Below are 19,551 nucleotides of genomic sequence, written 5' to 3'. Positions count from 1 at the left end.
GGCGTGTGTCAGAAGCCACCGGCTGTCCCTTGGCTGCTGTGACACCAGGCACCTGAGCAGACAGAACAACTGCAGGAGGAGAATGCAGCTCTGGATCTACCACTCCTGCCAGATCAGTGCCTCTGAAGATTCACTGTCTTTCGTATTTCTTCCCAAATCTGAGGTTTACAAAAGTAGCCAAGATGCTCACACAGGGGGATAGAGGGGATCTTCTGCACAGAGACAGAGGTTCAAGGGATCAGCTGCATCAGCTCTGGATTTGAGAAGGAAGGTGGCCAAGGGCAAGAGACATTCATGATGAGTCTCAGCAGGGACGGGGGCGGGGGAGCTGCTCACAGGGCCTCACTGCTGCCGCCCCCACGCTCCTTCCGTGCACAGGGACTCGCAGGGCTGAGCTGCCAGACCTTTCCTGCCGTCTACCTATCTCTCTATCCTCTCTTCAGGAGCTGGAGGCTGGTCTCAACACCCCTGGCCAGAAAACAGGCAGTGGATCCTGGGGCCAGCGATTACCAATATAAAGCATATTATAAACATGGCGGAAACCGTGACTTTGAAAAGGGATAGGAGGAAAAGGACTAAATTTTCCAAAATGCAAACTTTTTCTTCTACCTTCCCCCATCATTTGCGCAATTTTTGTCAAGTCCAAACGTAATTTAAAATGAGGTAGGTAGTTTCTCTCTGCTCGTGCCTTCATCTCTGTGGTGACTGATGAGGCCTGTTCCATGAAAACACTAGTGTCCTGCGCAGGGGCAGCGTCAGGGCGGCACCAGTGACTGGGGGAGCGTCTCAGTTGGCTATTTTCTCAATCTCGTCCAAGTCATCTGTGTCCAGTCTTTCTATTTTCTTATCTGGAGGAACAAAAGAGAATCCAAAGAGAGACCAACATGGGGTTACACAGAGAGACACACCAGGGAAGGGACAGCACAGCAGGGAGGGAGGAAACAGCTCTCTGCCGCCTAGGAACCTGCTGTGCCTCTGACCACAGCGATCCTTCACTGAACCCCAAAGGCTTCCGGTGACTGAGCAAGGGACACGGACAGCAACAGCCAGAGCCCCAGGCCCCTCAGCCTGGCCAAGGGGGACTGTCATTCAAGTCCCTGAGCCCCGAGCTCTCCAGGTGTGCTCTGTGAGAACTTCCACATTGTAGGGAAGGAGGGGAACGGGACGGGGACGAAGGCCTCTCTTGGGGCCACGGGAGAAACAGGAAACCCTCCCCTCCCCCTCCTTAGACTCGTCCCTGTGAGATGAGGCCCGGCAGGGGACACGCCCAGGGACCCACTGAAATGCTCCTGGATCCTGTTCAGGATGTTCATGCTGTGCTTGCTGTCCACCATGTTCACGGCCAGGCCCCTCTTGCCAAAGCGCCCGGTGCGCCCGATCCGGTGCAGGTAGGTCTCGTTGTCCGGGTTCCCATCCTTGTCCACGGGAAGGTCAAAGTTGATGACGACAGACACCTGTTCCACGTCAATACCTGCACGAAGGAGAGTTGGGCAGGAGTCAGGACAGGAGACAGACATCACTGTCGCCCACAGTCAGGTCTACACACACCAACCTCAGGTGGAAGAATCAGTCTGGGACGGGCCAGCTCTGGGATTTGGACAGAGGGGCAGGTGGCAGAACCCAGAGGGAGAAGACAGAACCGTGGCAGGTGCTGACCAAATCACGAAATCAGCCAGAGCCTCTGCTGGATACAGTATCTGGAGAAGCAGCTAAAGCCTCACTGGGGGCCCCAAGAAGAGCAGGCGCCGTTCTAAGCCACCGATCAGGACTCCCGGCTTCTGGGAAAGTCCTCCTCTGCCGAGGGAGTCCAAACAGCCTCTCCCAGAATACAGGCTCTCCCCCAAACCACCGGAGCGTCCCGCAGACGAGGCTCTCTCCCGCTACCCGAGCCTGGCAGACCAGCACACCACCTCTGCTCACCGCGGGCACACACGTTGGTGGTGACCAGAACCTTCTCTTTGCCCTCTCGGAAGCGCTCAATCACGGCAGCCCTCTGCTCCACCACCATTTCACCACTCAGCAGAGCCACCTGGTGGCCTTCTTTTGAGAGCTCTGCTGCCAGCCAACTAGCTGTTTTGCGGGTCTGAAAGGAAGAAAAGGTTTCAGAAATGAAAGTATCTTGAGAATATTTTCGATCTGGAAGACCACTAAAACTTAGAAGTTAAGCGTTAAATGTCTTAAGATTGTTAACATGATGTGGTACAAAGGAAGTAACCATGTCACCTGGGTGGTAATCTTAGAAAAATATTTACCCTTAATATAATCACATGGGGGAAAATTCAGAGACATTCTAAAGACTACTTACTAGTCTGGTCTATTTGTTTGTTTTAAAGAGTTTTTGATGTGGACCATTTCCAAAGTCTCTATTGAACCCGTTACAACCTTGCTTCTGTTCCATGCCCTGGCCCCTTGGCCCTGAGGCATGTGGGATCCCAGCTCCCCAACCAGGGATCGAACCCACAATGGAAGGTGATGTCTCAACCCCTGGACTGCCAAGGAAGTCCCTAGCCTGGACTCTTCAATATGTCCATGTCATGAAAGGTGGAGAAACTATTCTAGATTAAGGGAGTCTCAAGGGACACGGCACTAAAGCAGCGCAGTCTCTGATTGGCTCTTAGGTTTAACAGCAGCAGCCAAAAGCAATAAAGGCCATTTTGGTACACACGGGCAAAGTGGATGTGGACGCTATCACTGCACCATCGTGAAAGGTGTGACGATGGTCCTGTGCTCATGCAGGAGCACATCTCGTTCTTAGGAAGCATTTAGTTGGGGAGTGTCCTGATATCTACACCTGACTTTAAAATGATTCAGCAAAAAGAAAAGGTTACAGATACCCACACACAAAAGCTTAGGGATAAAGCAAATGTGGCTACATGATGACAACAGGGAAGGGCGTAAAAGTGCTCATTTTATATTTTTTTCATCTTTTCTGTACGTTTGAAAGTTTCAGTCTGAGCTTGGGAGAAGGGTGCCACTCTACAAACAATTTTTTTTTAATTTACAAGTATTCCAATAATAGAGTAAGAGCTGTCTTATTCTTACATCCCTTAACAGCATTTTGAGGTTTTCTTCAGCAATCTTAAATATTCCTGAAAAATTATTTTGGCTATTATAAATGGGGTCTATCCTTCCATTTTCTAGGTGTTTGTGTTTGACACTGGAAAAACGACTTATTTTCTATTAATTTTCTAACAACTATCCTGTTTAGTTTCTTATTTTTCCTACAAATATCAGTTGATTCACTTGGGTTTTCTAATGTATCACTTACAAATGATATAAAGTTCAGGGGATTCTATGCTTAAGACCATGTATATACCTCAGGATACTAAGAAGAAATTGTTTCTCACATCTTCCCAAACCACTTCCTTTCCAGCCACAGGAAGGGAACCTGGTCCCCCAGCACCAAGTGCAGCTGGCTGAGAGGGAGGGGCCGGGGCCACACCCTCCAGCGGAGCTCCTCCCCTGCAGGCCTCCTGCTGCTGCTGCTACTCACATGGCAGAAGATCATGGCTTGAGCAATGGTGATGGCCCCGTAGATATTACACAAGGCCTGGAACTTCTCGTCTCTGCTATTGCACAGGACGTAATACTGCTTGATGGTGTCCAACGTCTCCTCCTCACGCTTCAGTTTGATGATGTTTGGGTCTGGGACCACTTTCTGCGCAAATTTCCAGACGGAGTCTTCGAAGGTGGCAGAGAAAAGCAGCATCTGGCAGTTCCTGGGCAGCATCCTGCAAGGGAAAGCCCAGGTGTTCGGCATGACCCCGACCTAGTGTTTCACTGGAAGGAACAGAAGCACAGCATCCCCAGGCTCGGATGATCTACATCCCCAGGAAGGTGGCAGAGTGGGGAGGAGCACTGCAGGGAGGAGGGAGGAGCAGACGAGGGGCAGGGATGGGTGCTGGTAGAGTCCCTAAGTCTCCTTCCTCCACCCAGGCTGGGAGTCCAGTCGGTGCTGACATGGAAATGGCCCATCAAACAAATGCCTCTGAAAGCTGTAGAGTCAAGAACCTGGCAGGGGCAAGAGGAGGAGCGTGAAGTGAAAGGAGAAGATGCTGCAGATGAGGAGGCTGAGAAGTTCCTCCTGGCTCAAGAGTTCCTACCTCTGGATGCGGATGCTCTGATCTTGGTGGCCCTGAGTAGCTATCATCACGTCAGCCTCATCCAGGACAAACACCTTGATCTTCTTGGGGTCAATGAACTTGAGCTTGGAGCACCAGTCCAGAACGGTCCCAGGGGTGCCAATGACAATGTGCTCACTGATCTTCTGACCTCTTTCCACTGTGGAGACAAGATGTGTTCTGTGGGTACTTCCATGGCTAAACCAGCTCTGGAAATCAAAGCCTTGCCCATCCTTCCAGAGCTAAAACAATTCCAGATTTCAAAACACACAGGAGTGTTACCCAAAAGTTTTGGGTTGTTGTACTATATAATGGACATTAATGACATCTATCTCGCTGCATCATGGTCGGGATTAAATCCTATACAGTGAACCCTCCATGAGTGTTACTTTCCCTTTTCCTACCTTCTCTGTAATTTCCCATCATCCAACTCTTTTCCTTTAGCATTACTCTTATTCTTTCTACATACCACCGCTTTACTCATGGTTCACTGATTTCCTTATAGAATCTGCCTGCCAGTGCAGGGGACATGGTTTGATCCCTGCTCCAGGAAGCAACTAAGCCCGTGCATCACAACTATTGAGCCCATGTGCCACAACTACTGAAGCCTTTACGCCTAGAGCCCGTGCTCCACAACAACAGAAGCCACCACAATGAGGAGCCCGTGCACCACAATGAAGAGCAACCCCCTGCTCGCCACAACTAGAGAAAGCCCATGTGCAGCAACGAAGACCCAACGCAGCCAATAAATAAATAAGTTTATTAAAAAAAAAAAACAAAAAACCCACATTACTCGCAAACTGTAGCTGGTAGGAGTTGAAACTGATATAACCACCTATCAAAATTACTAATGCATGTAGCCTTTGACCAGCACTTCCACTATTTAGGAATTCTATGTGTATATGAATATGTGTGAAATATCATATATGCAAGGATTATACATGCATCAAAATGTAACTAAGCAAAATATGACACATCCAATGGATGACACCAATAAAAGCATAAAAGTGTTTAGGAACTGATATGGAACAATCTACAAAACACATTATTAAATGTGAAAAAGAGGTTGCAGAGCAATCTGTATACCAATGGGGCAAAAAAGAATACGTGTAATATACATATGTGTGTGAGTGTATACGTTATATATTTACACACACTATCACTTGCCTGTAGCCACACAGACTATCTCTGGTAGGACACATGAGGAACTGGTTAGTACTGGGTGCCTTTAGGAACAGAAACAGGTGGTTGAAGGGTATGGGAGAAAGAAAAGTTTCTACCATATTTCCTTTTCAATTTTGAAACGTGAACATCTTAACTATTTTAAAAACAATTAAAATTTAAAATTCAAGAAGGGGACCTGGGTTAGGAACTCACCAACTCCACTGGAAAAGTTTTAAATGAACTCTTCAATACATTGTGGTTCTCACTGTCCACTGCCCGTACGTCTAAACTGAATTGTTAAAAAATGATACATTAGTTAATGCATTACCCCTTCACACACAGTTAAGTCCCCTGTAATTACAAAACAATCTACTGAAGATCCATGTGGTCACAAGATTCTGGTACACTACGCTTAGGTGCACCTATCAGTTTGAGACATCGAACACACACAAAATACCTAACCTAATAATTTCTGGTTAAAGTGCTCTTGCTGCATGCTGAGACATGATGGTTTTCTCCAGGAAAAGCCCTTGTGTGATTATTTGTGTGGTAACTGTACTAGCCATTTTTGTTTGTTGACTAATAAACAAAACTAGAAAATCAAACAGGGGGAATTCCCAGGAGGTCCAGTGGCTAGGACTCTACGCTCTCACTGCTGAGGGCCTGGGTTCTATCTTCGGTTGCAGAACTGAAGTCCCAGAAGCCACATGGCGTGGCCAAAAAGAAAAAAAAAAGAAAATCAAGTAGGGAATTTGATAATGTGATATACACTTTCTTGAAAATGAACAAAGAGCCTGTCGCTTCAATGAAAACAACTGACTATTTCCAGTCATGATAACATTTGAGCTTAAGGGAAAATTAGAATTAGAATTTTGGAAAACTTGTATATGCTACTATAAGTTTGAGAGTTTCTCCTCTGAATTGCTTAGTGGTGATATTAATGCATTTTAAATGCTATTTAAAATTCTGTATAATGAAACATGTCAACATTTGGAAGATAAGCATAACTCAGTAAGACAGTATTTTCCAAATAACCAAGGTATGATGTCAGAAAATCACTGTTGGGCAAAAGATACATTCAAAGCGCAAGAGAGACCAAGGAATTTTAATGTAACAGCATGAAGAGTTCATTAATATGATTTCAGATAATACAACTAACTTTTAAGTCATTACTACTTTTGGTATGGCACCCAAAAAAAACCCAATATCTACAACTGTAAGGCTAGATTTTCTTCATATTCTAGCAAAGTAAGTACTTGGGGTCCTCAACAATGTTCAAAAGTGTAAGAGCTCAAAAAGTTTAAGAACTGCTGCTCTAGGTGATTATAAACTGCTGGGTTGAAGGAATGTCTCTCTTCCATTTCTCTAGGTAATGCTAACTGCTTCCTGAAGTGAGTGTGCCAATGTTACTCCCCACTGGAGCACATGAGCTTTCTAGTTCTTCTATATCTTGGCCAACACTTGGTTTGTCAGACTTCCTCATTTCTACTACCTGAGAGGTATATAGTGATTTCAACTGATGTTTCCTGATGACTAGAGAAGCTCATCATCTTTTCATGTTTACTGGCAATCTGAATTCCTTCTTTGTGAAGCATCTGTTCAACTGGGCGTCTTTTGTCCATTTTCTGACTGGAATGCTTACTTTTTTCTAATTGATTTACAGTTTTATATATTCTGATAACTTCCCCATTACCCACTTGCTACCTGCCCCTCCTCCCATTTTAATCCATATTCTCTACATTCTGCAGAATACATGAAAAAATAACTGGTGGAAGGATTTCTGATTTGGTAAGAACTGTATGTGCTTTTAGATTACTCTTACTAAAGCTGTGCTTTACTTTTTTTTTTACTTTAAAAAAAAAAATAAATTTATTTATTTTATTGGCTGTGTTGGGTCTTCGTTGCTGCACATGGGCTTTCTCTAGTTGCGGCGAGCGGGGGCTACTCTTCCTTGTGGTGTGCAGGCTTCTCACTGCGGTGGCCTCTCTTATTGCAGAGCACGGGCTCCAGGCGCGTGGGCTTCAGTAGTTGCAGCACATGGGCTCAATAGTTGTGGCTCATGGGCTCTAGAGCACAGGCTCAATAGTTGTGGTGCACAGGCTTGGTTGCTCCGCGGCATGTGCTATCTTCCTGGAGCAGGGATCAAACCCATGTCCCCTGCATTGGCAGGCAGATTCTTACCCATTGTGCCACCTAGGAAGCCCACTATGCTTTACTTTTAAAGAAAGGGATCTGACTCAGCCTACCATCCTCAGTGCTAATCCCTCTCTTCTAAGCAGCTTCCAGAACTCTGGATGCTGAATTCAAACCCTGCCTCCTCAGTGAAATACTCCACACTTTAACAACTCCATGCCTCATGCAGGGATTTTTTCTTTTTTAACAACTTAAAATCTTATTTTAAGAGTGGAGAGAATTATTAACAGATCAGCAAGTATTTAAATAGATTTGCTAAAGGCAATGGTGGGCTCCAAGGTCAACCGAACCAGAAAGTTGAATATCATCATCCCATCTTCCAAATTCAAACACCCAACCCCCTGCCCAAGTTTACAGCCCAGGTCTTACCCTTTTATACTCACATTTATTGCCTCGAACAGCATAAGCAAGCTTTAGTTCTGGATGAAATTTGCCCATCTGCTCAATCACTTTTCCTGTTTGAAGAGCCAGCTCATATGTTGGGGAGAGGCACAAACACTGACGGAGAGCACAGAAGATGTGTTTAGGAGACCCTTGTAGTAACGGACAACAGGCTCTAAAGCAACAAGTACACAGATGTCATTACCACTGGAACAGCGTAGGGAACCACATACTCGTCAAGCAGGCCCACCTTTCAGCTACAGACGGAAGCCTTCAGTAGGGAGTCCTGGCTTGGCAGATGCCTTCAGAAGTCATTGTTTAAGGCTGCTGCTTCTGAATCAATTCTACCCAGGTAAGGGCCTGGTGTGCTACTGGGCTTTGCCTGAGCAACAGTTTGAGGCATCAGACACATTCAGACTCCACCAGAGGCACCTTTGTTAAACCCTGAACAGATGGTGATGTCCTTCCCAGGATGAGCAAGCCAGGGCCCCCAGGACTCCCCAGCCCTCACCTGAGGGTATCTCTCTGCTGGTTCCACTCGGCTGAGCATGGCCAGGACGAAGGCAGCTGTTTTACCAGTACCAGACTGAGACTGGGCAATCAGGTTCTGTGGGCTGGCTCAGGGAAGAACAGTGATGAAAATAATATCGGTTAAAAGCAATCAAGTGTCCAAAAGTTCTTTCTGGGTGGTAGGAATAGGGATTTCCCCTGCTTCATGCGTCTACTAATCAGGTTCTCTGCATTGAGCATAATGATAAATTTTTTTATATGTTGTTAAAAAAACTGCTTAAATATTAAGAGAAATGATGATTATTTTAGAGGGGCTCACACCAAGAAATCGTCATTCTAGACACTAGCACAGCTAGAGTGCCCTAGTATTGTACCCCAAGGGGCCCATGGAAATTAAGCCTGAAGAGTAAGATCTGTGCCCCGACAATTCCTGGAGCTGTAATGTGTCTTCAGGACTCGGCTCCTTCCATGTGCTCCCTTTTCTCACCTTGGAAAATGTAAGATACCAAGTCAGATGCTTTAGAAGGAACTTTCACATTTCACTTCCCATAACCCAATGTCATGGGAATAGGTGGAATTTTTATCATGAAAAAAGAAAAATAATAATATAATTGAATGAAAAATGTTGCTACATAAAGTATGATACCATTTATCTAAGGTTGTAAAATATGCAAACTACTCTAGATCCTTAGGGACACATAGACACGTAGTAAAGGGATAAAGAAACATGAGAGAACGACGACCCACTTCAGGATGATGCTCACTTGGGTGGGGGAGGGGGCTGTGAATGGAGAGAGTTATGTGGGGCCCACCACTGTCAACTAGATTAGTGATGCTTTATTTCTTGGCAGGATGGGGTTGCAGAGATGTTCCTGGTACTGCTCCTGATACTTCTTGCAGGCTCAAAATTTTCAAAATTATTTTTAAAAGTGTTTAAGGACTTCCCTGGTGGTCCAGTGGTTAAGACTCCACACTTCCAATGCAGGGGACATGGGTTTGATCCCTCGTCAGGGAAGTACCGCACGCCGTGTGGCACCTCCCCGCCCCACAAAAAAGTGTTTAAAACTGCAGAGAGGACTTCCCTGGTGGCACAGTGGTTAAGAATCCGCCTGCCAATGCAGGAGACATGGGTTCAATCTCTGGTCCTGGAAGATCCCCACATGCCACAGAGCAACTAAGCCCATGTGCCACAACTACTGAGCCTGTGCTTTAGACCCACGAGGTACAATTACTGAGCCCACATGCCACAACTAAGGAAGCCCACGGGCCTAGAGCCCGTGCTCCACAAGAGAAGCCACCACAGTGAGAAGCCTGCACACCACAACAAAGAGTAGCCCCTACTCGCTACAACTAGAGAAAGCCCACGTGCAGCAATGAAGACCCAATGCAGCCAAATAAATAAATAAATAAATTTAAAAGAAAATAAATTAAGCCTTAAAAAAAAAACCTTCAGAGAATAACAGAACTAACTTTCTCTATCAGTTTTTATTAAGTGGAAAAAGCAGAAACTGTACTGAATTGCATCTAACGCTCCCTGCACCTGTCCAAGCTGTTTCCCTGAAGAAGCATATTGCTCCCAATGGCCCATCTTGTGCTCAGGAACACTACAGCTCCTGGTGGAAAGACGTTAAACCCAATTCTGGAGAGGTGCTCCGGGGTCTGTATACTTACGGCTCAGCAAGCATCATGGGTAACGCATTCTCTTGTATTTTAGATGGTCGATTGAAGCCCATGGCATAAACTCCTTGGAGAAGCTGTGGTTTTCTAGGAGGCCAGAAAAAGAGAGGATGGATTCTTAGTTGTTGAAATTGTTTTAAAGACCTAGGATTTTATTTTTCCCTATATCTAGCAAAGAATGATACTTCCTATTTCTGTCAGACATATTTTCCTGTGCCTTAAAAAATACTAACTAAAACAAAACCAAACCAATATTTTTCCCTACTAAATCTTAATCTGACACTATTATGCAATTTATAAAATCCAACTTAGTTTCCTTTCTTAGAGAAATTCATCCTTCAGCAGACAGGCAAATTTGGTTGGCCTTGGATGACAAACATTCCCTGGATACTGCAAGAATGGTACTTACTAATTCATAATATAAAATAAATTATAAAAGACATAGCTAAAAATAAACACTGCTTACTATACCACTAAGATACAGAAGTCCCTTTAGAGAATGAGACTTCAATTTTCATTTCACAGTGCAGATGCTCCACGGAACCACAGTCATTTTGTGTTCCATGGGCCTTCCAAAGCCAGCTGTGCAAGAACTTGGTACAACTGGGAGGTGAGAAAATTGATTCAGCCTGTTTCCAGTAAATAGGCAAAGGCAGTTCAGTTATCATACTGAACTTTACAAACGATTAGATTTACTTATTATGTCTCATCAAAAATCAAGACTAGAAAAGCACCAACTTCTTACATAAGTAGCTACACAACAAATATCCATTAAAGCTGCTCTTGTAGTCCATTCATAATAAACTCTCTGCTACCTCTAAATTGACAGGGTGTTTAACAAAAATCCCACCAGGTTGTTTTTAAAGAAAAGTCAAACCAAGTCAAGAGTGTTCTCTAAGCCTTCCTTAGAGTTTAATAAGCTCTCTAAAAGGCAATTATTCTGGCATATGGCGGTTTCAGACACAAAGAACTTTGAAAAGTCACTTTGGTACTTCCATTTGGAAGAAAAGGCTATGACGCTTAGCAGATTCCTTTTTGGTTGCCAAGGAAACAAAGTCACTACTGAATGAGGACTCAAATGATCCAAGAACTTTCAGTGATTCATTATTTTTTTTATTTTGCAGATCTTTTCAGTAAAAAAAAATAGACCAAGTATATTAGGTGACCTAGGTTTTATTCTTTGTTTCCTTTGGCTACTAACAATTAAATCAGAGAGAACTTGCCTTTTCAAAGAGGACATTTCATCACTGGTTGACCTGAGAGCTCCAGTCCTTTAAATGAAAGGAACTTCAAAAGACCATTGACACTTGGAAAAGCAGGCTGTCAGAGCACATCTAGCTGCTCTGACAGAATTTATGAATGGAAGCAGAGATGAAAGATTTGCTGAAAAAAGCCCTTGACAGAGAAAATACACATAGAAAAGTATAATTTCCTTAATATATTCGGAAAAAAGGCCACACTTTAAAAACCTTGTTCTTAGCTATTGCTTCATTAACAACTTGATTTGGTTCTAGTTAGCTCTCTTATTTTAAGTCTCTTACCCTAAAGCAGTGGTACTAGTTGACAGGAATGTAGCCCCTATTTGCCCACAGTTGGCATATGATAGATTTTGCTGAACTAAGGCAAAGAATCCATTTGTTCCACCACTTTCTTATTCACCAGCTACTTTCTGTCTATGATTTGGGTCCTGGAAGGCAGCAAGAATGGTAGTTATGTCTTATGTTACTCATAACACCCAGCACAGTGTCATGTACATAAACCAATGACCCATAAATACCTCTTTACTAACTTACTGAAGGCAACGAAAACCCTCGTATGACATTACATAATTCTCTGCCTTTAAAATAAGGACACGTTAAAGTCATCATCAGCACAATGCCATGAATATGCACACTTAAGGCTTAATTCTGGGTTCTGGAGTTTTTTAAAAAATTCTGGAACACTGAAGGCTGATTTCCACTGTAGTTAGTGGGAATCCTGCACAGGCTTTTTGGACAGATTTTATAAAAGCAGATAAACTATTCTTAACACTGTAAACCCTATAGTCTAACAAAAGGGCTTACCTAATAAGAAATGTTCCTGACATCCAGAAATCACCTGTCAGCCAATATTTTATTGAAAGTTCTAAGAGCATAAAAGAAAAAAGACTTTCAGCTATGGTGAATAAATCTGTGGCATTTAAAAATCCCTAAGGAGGAGAACTGGGTAGCCAAGAGACAAGGGTGGAGGGAGACCATCACTTTTTCATACTTCTAAACTTTTGAATCACGTGAATTATTAACTAGTCAAAGAAAGTAAATATATTAAGATTTTTTAAAAATAAAAGTAGAAATTAAAATTCCTACAAGATGCTAAGTCTTATAAAGGAGGGACTAACAAGGAACAGTTGTTCAAAGGAACGGATACTCACAGCCGAAGCTCTTCAAAGGACTTCACGGAGTACAGAGGGGAGTTTGGATCCCGCTGCAGGACTTCCACTTGGTTGGTGTTATCGACAAGGTTGCTTCTGATCAGCTTGTTAAGTAAGGACTGGGCGGCTCTGTCCTCTGTAGGAAAAAACCAGTAGATTTTCCTCATACTCACTGGGCAAACCCCACCCTTGTGAAACCTCTCTCCCCACATCTGCACCCACACTTGTATGGCCCAGCAACATGGGAGAAAAACAACCAACACCAAAAGGTCTCACTTCAAACTCTTGACCGCTAGACTCAAGTGGGCTGAGCTGGCCAGCAAGACTGTTTCTATACGCCACTCATTCACTCTTCTTCTCCTCTCTTCAACTTCTAACCTCTCCACATTCTCACGCATCTAATGACCCTGGTACTTACTTCCCTGAGAAGTGAACATGATCAGAAGCACCTCTACACGCTGCCGCGACAACCCACACACCCACCTGCATTTGTGTGCATCCTCTTCACCTTCCCTGCTGTAACTGTGGATGGACAGCTACGCTCCTGAGGCTAGCCCCTCTGCTTATACGATAGGTCCCATCCCGTCTTGTGGACAAGAATATTTCTCCCAGCAGTGACCTTTTCTCTTTCATGATCAGTGTCTCCCTCTACTGGATCATTCCCACCAGCTATGTACAGGTTTCAACACCTCGCATCATAAATCTGCTTTCTTCTTTATCTCACATCCCCATCCAGTTACTGCCCCAATTCTCTGCTCCACTTTGTGCAACGCTCCCTGACAGGGATGTCTATACTCATGTCTCTACTTCCTCTTCTCCCCTTCTCTGCAGAATGTACACTAAAGAGGTTTTTTAATTTAATATCCCCACCTGACCTCAACAGCCCCTGTCAAGCTCACCAATGACTTCTACACTCTAAATTAATTGAACAGTCAATTTTTAGTTCTCTTAACCAATTTATTACCTATATAGGACTCCCTACTTTTGAAACACTTCTTTCTTCTGGTTTCTGGAATACCTCTCTCTTTTGGTTCTCCTTCTATCTCACTGACCATTCTCAATCTCCTGGCTGATTCCCCCTCATCTCCTTGATCTTATAACTCAGAGTGCCTCTGGTTCTAGAGAGGCATGTCCTAGGTGATACTATGTCTCTTGCTACAGGGTTTCAAAGATTAGTTACCTTTCTCTTCTTCATCTGTTTTCTCTGGTGTGGCACTGGTTTTGATAACACCTATACAAGAAAACAGTTATAATCAGAAAGGAAAATATCAAATCCACTCAAAAGGTGGGACAATACAAACATCAAACCTTATTTAAGTGATCATAATGTAAATAGTTGGCGTTTCTTTATGTTTAGTGGGTTTTTATTCTTAGGAAGTTTAGTGCATAAGAAAATTTCAAATTTCTAGAAACGTTGGGCGACTTCAGAGTGATCAGATATTTCACCTCTGACTTACTTATCCTACTTTAAAATATAGCATTATGTTAGCAGACACAATTAGACATGAGAAAGAAAATAAAATTATTAAAAATTAAAAGCAAGAGGTAAAATGATCACTTTCTGTAGAATACATGATTGTAAACTTGCAGGACTAAGAGTATCAACTTAAAAATGACTACAAAATAAGATATCTCAGTAAAAGATAAAAGATACAAAATAAATAGGTACAAAATAAATAAAAATATGTGAGACTTATATGAAGAAAACTTTAAAACACTCATAAACTAATGCAAAGAAAGCAAGCTAAAAAGCCCATAAATAAAAATGGAACTCTAAGATATTCAATTAACCCAAAAGAAAGCAAGAAAAGAGGTAGAGAAACAAAATATGAGGGGACAAACAGAAAACAAATAGTAAAATTGCTAACCTAACCCCAATCACATCAATAATTACATTAAATGTAAATGGATTAAATACTCCAATTAAAAGACATTATTAGAATGGATAAAAAAGCAAGATCCAACTGTCAGCTGTCTACAAGAGGCATACTTTATTTTTTGTTTTTTTAAATTGAGGTATAGTTGATTTACAATACTGTAGTAGTTTCAGGTGTATTAGTCTGAGGTGATTCAAAATTTCTTTGGATTATACTCCTACAAGAGGCACACTTGTATATATATATATATATACACACACATATGTATATATACATATATATACACATATACATAAAGACACAAATAAGTTGAGAGTCAGTGGATGGAAACATCATGCAACCATTAAGCATACAAAGGCTGGAGTGGCTCAGGTAATGCATAATTCAAGATCAAAATCATCACCAGAGATAAAGGAGGATATTTCTAATAAAAGGTCCATTCATCAGGAAGACATAAACGTGAAAGTACCTGGCAACAGATCTGCAAAACACAGAAGGCCAAAACTGACAAAATTAAAGGAAGAAATAGACCATTCCACAATAGTCACTGGAAATTTTAACACCTCTTTTAACAACTGAAAGAAATAGACCAAGAAGCAAACAAACAAAAAACAGTCAAGACACAAAAGATCTGAGCAACACTATCAACAACAGTGGCTTAGTTGACATTTAGAGGACACTATACCCAATGACTGTAGAATCATATTTAATGGTTTCTGATAAAAATGGAGTTAAGTTAGAAATTAATAAGATATCTAGAACTCCCCCCCCACATTTGGAAATCAAACAACACACTTCTAAATTATCCATGGGCCAATGAAGAAATCACAAGGGAAAATAAAACTATTTTGACGTACATGATAAAAAAGCAGAGGAAAGTAAACCCAAAGTAAGTAGAAGGAAAAAAATACAGAGTAGAAATCAACGAACTAAAAGACAAACATTCAAGAAAATTAACACTGCCAAAGCCTGGCTCTTTGAAAAGATAAAAAAACTGATAAGCCTCTAGGTAGACTCATCAATAAAAGAGAGAAAGAATACATATTGCCAGTAATAGAAATGAAAGGGGACATCACATATCCTACAGTCATTAAAATATTCATAAAGGGCACAAAAAGGGGTTTGAAAAAAATGGAAAAACACTATAGTTTTTATAAAAAGACTCAATAGCATATAGATGTTAAGTTATAAATGTAACATGGTCACAGGAGAAATACTAAAAGATTCTTTTTCTTCTTAGAACTAATCAAGTTGATTCTAAGAATACATATGGAAACTAAGAATAGCCAGGAAGACTCTAAAAAAAAGATCAATGGGGACTTCCTTGGAGGTCCAATGGTTAAGACTCTGTGCTTCCACTGTGGGGGGCATGGGTTCGATCCCTGGTTGGGGACTTAAGATCCCTAATGCTGTGCAGTGCAGCAAAAAAAACTTAAAAATAAAAAAAATATCAATGAATGGGGACCAGCACTCACAGATTAATGGAAGCATGTCATAATGCTCCAGCAATCAGGAATATGATCCTGGTACATAAATATGCAAAAGAAACTTGATAGGATAGATGAGAATATGCAGAATTTGGTATATTATACAGGTGGAGCTTACACTAGAGAGCAAAAAGGACTATTACAAAAATGGCACTGAAACAAATCTGTAGCCATCTTGAAATTAAAAAGGTGAAACACACTAGAGAAAACACTTTGGATCCATACCTCACAATTCACACCAGGAAAAATTCCAAAAAGATCAAAGACTGAACTATGAAAACTGACTCAAAATCCAGAAATAAAAATGTAAAAGACTGATACACTTAACTATATAAAAATGTTTGCAGAGGGACTTTCCTGGTGGTCCAGTGGTTAAGACTCTGCACTTCCAATGCAGGGGGCCCCAGTCTGATCCCTGGTCAGGGAACTAGATCCCACATGCAGCAACTAATGACCCTGCATGCCGCAATGAAGAACCTGTGTGCTACAACTAAGACTCGGCGCAGCCAAATAAATAACTCTTAAAAAAAAAAAAAAGTTTGCAGAGCAAAAACACACAAGAAAAAACTCAAAAGACAAAACTGACAGAAGTATTAGCAACTTCTATCACAACCTTAAAATATGAACTTCTTCATATTTAGAAAAAAGACAAAAAGCTCAATAGAAAAGGAAACACAAATCCCCTTAAACTTATGAAAATATTCAACCTTATTAATGAAACACAAAATGTATTACACCAATCCACCACTTTTTACCTGTTAGATTTACAAAATTTCAAGTTTTTGACTAAAAATTCTGTGGTGAGGCTCTACGGAAACACTCTCATGCTTTACTGATAGAAATATAAATTGGTATAATACTTATGGAAGGTACTTCGAAAAATACTGATAAAAACTGCAAATGCATATGCCTTTGACCATGGATATCCATTTTGGGGGCATTTCTCCTACAAACATATTTGCATACATGTAAAGAGAATTAAGTTCATGGTTATTCCAGGAAACACTTTATAACAGTAAAACAATGTGACCAACCCAAGTATCTATCAAAAGATGACTGGTTAAATGAATTATGTTGTAGCAACACAATGTAATACTATGCAGTTACCAAACAGAGTGAGGAAACTCCATTTACTGATAAGGAAAGCTTGCCAAGGTATGTTGTTGAGTGAAAAAAAGTACACATGTGTATACTCTGCCGTCTTTTGGTGAGAGAGAGAACGAGAGAGAAATCTGTATTTGTTTTGCATAAAGAAACACTGGAAGTGCAACTAGAGATTACCATACTAAGTGAAGTCAGTCAGAAAGAGAAAGACAAATACTATATGAGATCACTTATATGTGGAATCTAAAATATAACACAAATGAACCTGTCTGTGAAGCAGAAACAGAATCATGGACATAGAGAACAGACCGGTGGTTGCCAAGGGGGAGGGGGTTAGGGGAGGGATGGAGTGGGAAGCTGGGATTAGCAGATGTCAGCTTTTATATATGGGATGGATAAACAACAAAGTCCTACTGCATAGCACAGAGAACTATATTCAATATCCTATGATAAACCATAATGGAAAAGAATACATATGAGTAAAAAAAAAGAATGTATGTATACGTACAACTGAATCACTTTGCTGAACAGCAGAAATTAACACAACATTGTAAATCAACTATACTTCAGTTAAAAAAAACTTTGGAAGAATATTAAAAATCCAATAACAGTGGTTACTTATGGCATAGAGTGGTGTTATGGGTTGAACTGTGTCCCCCCAAAATTCATATGTCCAAGTCCTAACCCCCCAGTATCTCAGAAGGTGATCGTATTTTGAGATAGGTTTTTTGCAGATGTAATTAGTTAAGATGAGGTCCTAATCCAATATGACCAATGTCTTTATTAAAAAGGGAAATTCTGGACATAGACATGCACACAGGGAGAACACCATGTGAAGATGAAGGCAGAGACTGGGGTGATGATGGCAGAGATTCCTACAAGCCAAGAAATGCCAAAGATGGCCAGCAAACCACCAGAAGCTAGGAAGAGGCATGGAATAGATTCTTCCTCACAGCCTTCAGGAGGAACTAAACCAGCAGACACCTTGATCTCACACTTCTGGCCTCCATAATTGGGACAATAAATTTCTGTTGTTAAACCACCTAGTTTGTGATACTTTGTTGTGGGAGCCCTAGCAAAGTAATATAGGTGGGGAGTGGGATCTAGGAAAATGGGGATGGGAAGGAGGCCTTTCACCTGCTTATACTTTCTGAATTTTAACCCAGACTAACCTTTCAAAAAATTAAATAAAAAAAACTTAAAGAAACATTATCAAGTGAACAGTGACTGTACAATCCCACAGTGATTCTTAATTTTAAGGAGTCAGAAGGTAGATAAAATCTGGAAAACTAATCTATTCCCATCATTAATGAAACTGAATTTACTAGCTCTCAAATCCGGGGCTGACATTGGCTAAACATGCTAAATGAAAGCTCCTCTCCACACTGCAGCTGTGAGTGCAAAGCTGAAGTGCACATGTAGCTTGTAGTTACTATTGACTCACCATTGGTATCTGGTTTGACTTTCTCTTCCTTGATCTGCAAATTACTCATCTGAATGGGAATAAAAGGAAACATAGAGACACCTGATAACCAAATACCATGAATTACACAAGTGACCCTTAAACACCAGGTTTGAACTTCAAGGGTTCACTTATTGAAAGATAAATACTACAGTATTAGTCGACCCATGGTTGGCTGGAATCCGCAGATTTGGGACCACATATACGGAGGGACAATGTTAGGTATTTGGGGATTTTCAACTGCTGGGAGGGTTGGGGGCTCATAACCCCCAGGTTATTCAATGGTCAACTACATTTGTTAAGCTAATGTACACAAGTCTAAACAGTAAAAAAAAAAAAAAAAGGGGGGGGGTCTTACCCAACTATTAGGAAACAATGTTTTGTTCATTTTTAATTTTTATTTTATTTTTTTGGCCGCACTGCACAGTATGCGGGATCTTAGTTTCCCAACCAGGGATCGAACCCATGCCCCCTGCAATGGAAATGCAGAGCCCCAACCACTGGACTGCCAGGGAATCCCCAGGAAGCAATGTTTTAAAATATTTACTTACACCAGCCACCCAATAAGCAGAGTGGTTAAAACCAGATACCAAATACGTTTAGGTCTATATTTGTGTTATTCATAATATCACAACTAGATTAGGACTGTAGTTTAAAAAAGATTTGAAACCAATTCTCAGTAACTGTCTTTTAGGGAATATCTGATGCTAAATACTAGATTTAAACTCTAGAGTACAGAACCATATCCTTCATAATACTTTTTATTTGTGGCTGTCAATTTTATACTTCTGACCTGATTCCTCCTGAACTCCAGTGCCACATTCTCAAATGCTTGATGAGTACTGTACCGAAAAGAGTTAACACAGCAGGTCTGACTGTTATCCTTAGGAAGGCCAGCTTGCAAAGTTGGTCCCTGGCTGGCATCTAGGAACTTAGATTTTGAGAGGGTTCCACCATTCCCAGAATTGCTGAGGGGTTCACTATGTTTCTAAAAACATGTGATTTATGATAACACATGCTTTCCTTCCAGGAGTCTGGAATTTTGGTACCTGCCAGGCAAAAAATGTCTATGTGATAGGCCCCCAATGAAAACCCTGAGCACTGAGTCTCTAAGGAGCTTCTCTGACAATACTTCATGTGTTGTTACAATATGCGGCTAGAGGAA

The 19,551-nt window shown here is 41.6% G+C and overlaps 1 protein-coding gene across 2 annotated transcripts in view; it reads right to left on the bottom strand.

Moving 5' to 3' along the window:
- Positions 1-589: 589 nt before the first annotated feature.
- Positions 590-19,551, bottom strand: part of LOC130838472 (ATP-dependent RNA helicase DDX19A) — a 20,922-nt gene continuing 1,960 nt past the window's right edge. Inside the window, exons 2-12 of one of the 2 annotated variants that reach the window (XM_057711608.1) lie at positions 18,369-18,417; positions 13,637-13,687; positions 12,457-12,592; positions 10,041-10,133; positions 8,371-8,473; positions 7,862-7,976; positions 4,104-4,281; positions 3,494-3,731; positions 1,921-2,083; positions 1,280-1,471; positions 590-848 (exon numbers count right to left, since the gene is read on the bottom strand). In XM_057711608.1, the coding sequence (XP_057567591.1) occupies positions 787-848; positions 1,280-1,471; positions 1,921-2,083; positions 3,494-3,731; positions 4,104-4,281; positions 7,862-7,976; positions 8,371-8,473; positions 10,041-10,133; positions 12,457-12,592; positions 13,637-13,687; positions 18,369-18,417 (1,380 nt within the window). In that variant the 3' untranslated portion in view covers positions 590-786. Of the gene's footprint in view, positions 849-1,279; positions 1,472-1,920; positions 2,084-3,493; positions 3,732-4,103; positions 4,282-7,861; positions 7,977-8,370; positions 8,474-10,040; positions 10,134-12,109; positions 12,171-12,456; positions 12,595-13,636; positions 13,688-18,368; positions 18,418-19,551 lie in introns of those variants that run through there. The other variant, XM_057711609.1, reaches the window with a different exon arrangement.

Source organism: Hippopotamus amphibius, chromosome 16 (assembly GCF_030028045.1).
Source record: "Hippopotamus amphibius kiboko isolate mHipAmp2 chromosome 16, mHipAmp2.hap2, whole genome shotgun sequence".
Taxonomy (NCBI): Eukaryota; Metazoa; Chordata; class Mammalia; order Artiodactyla; family Hippopotamidae; genus Hippopotamus; species Hippopotamus amphibius.
The sequence above is the reverse complement of the archived record's forward strand: the minus strand, read 5'-3'. Positions and strand labels throughout refer to the sequence as shown.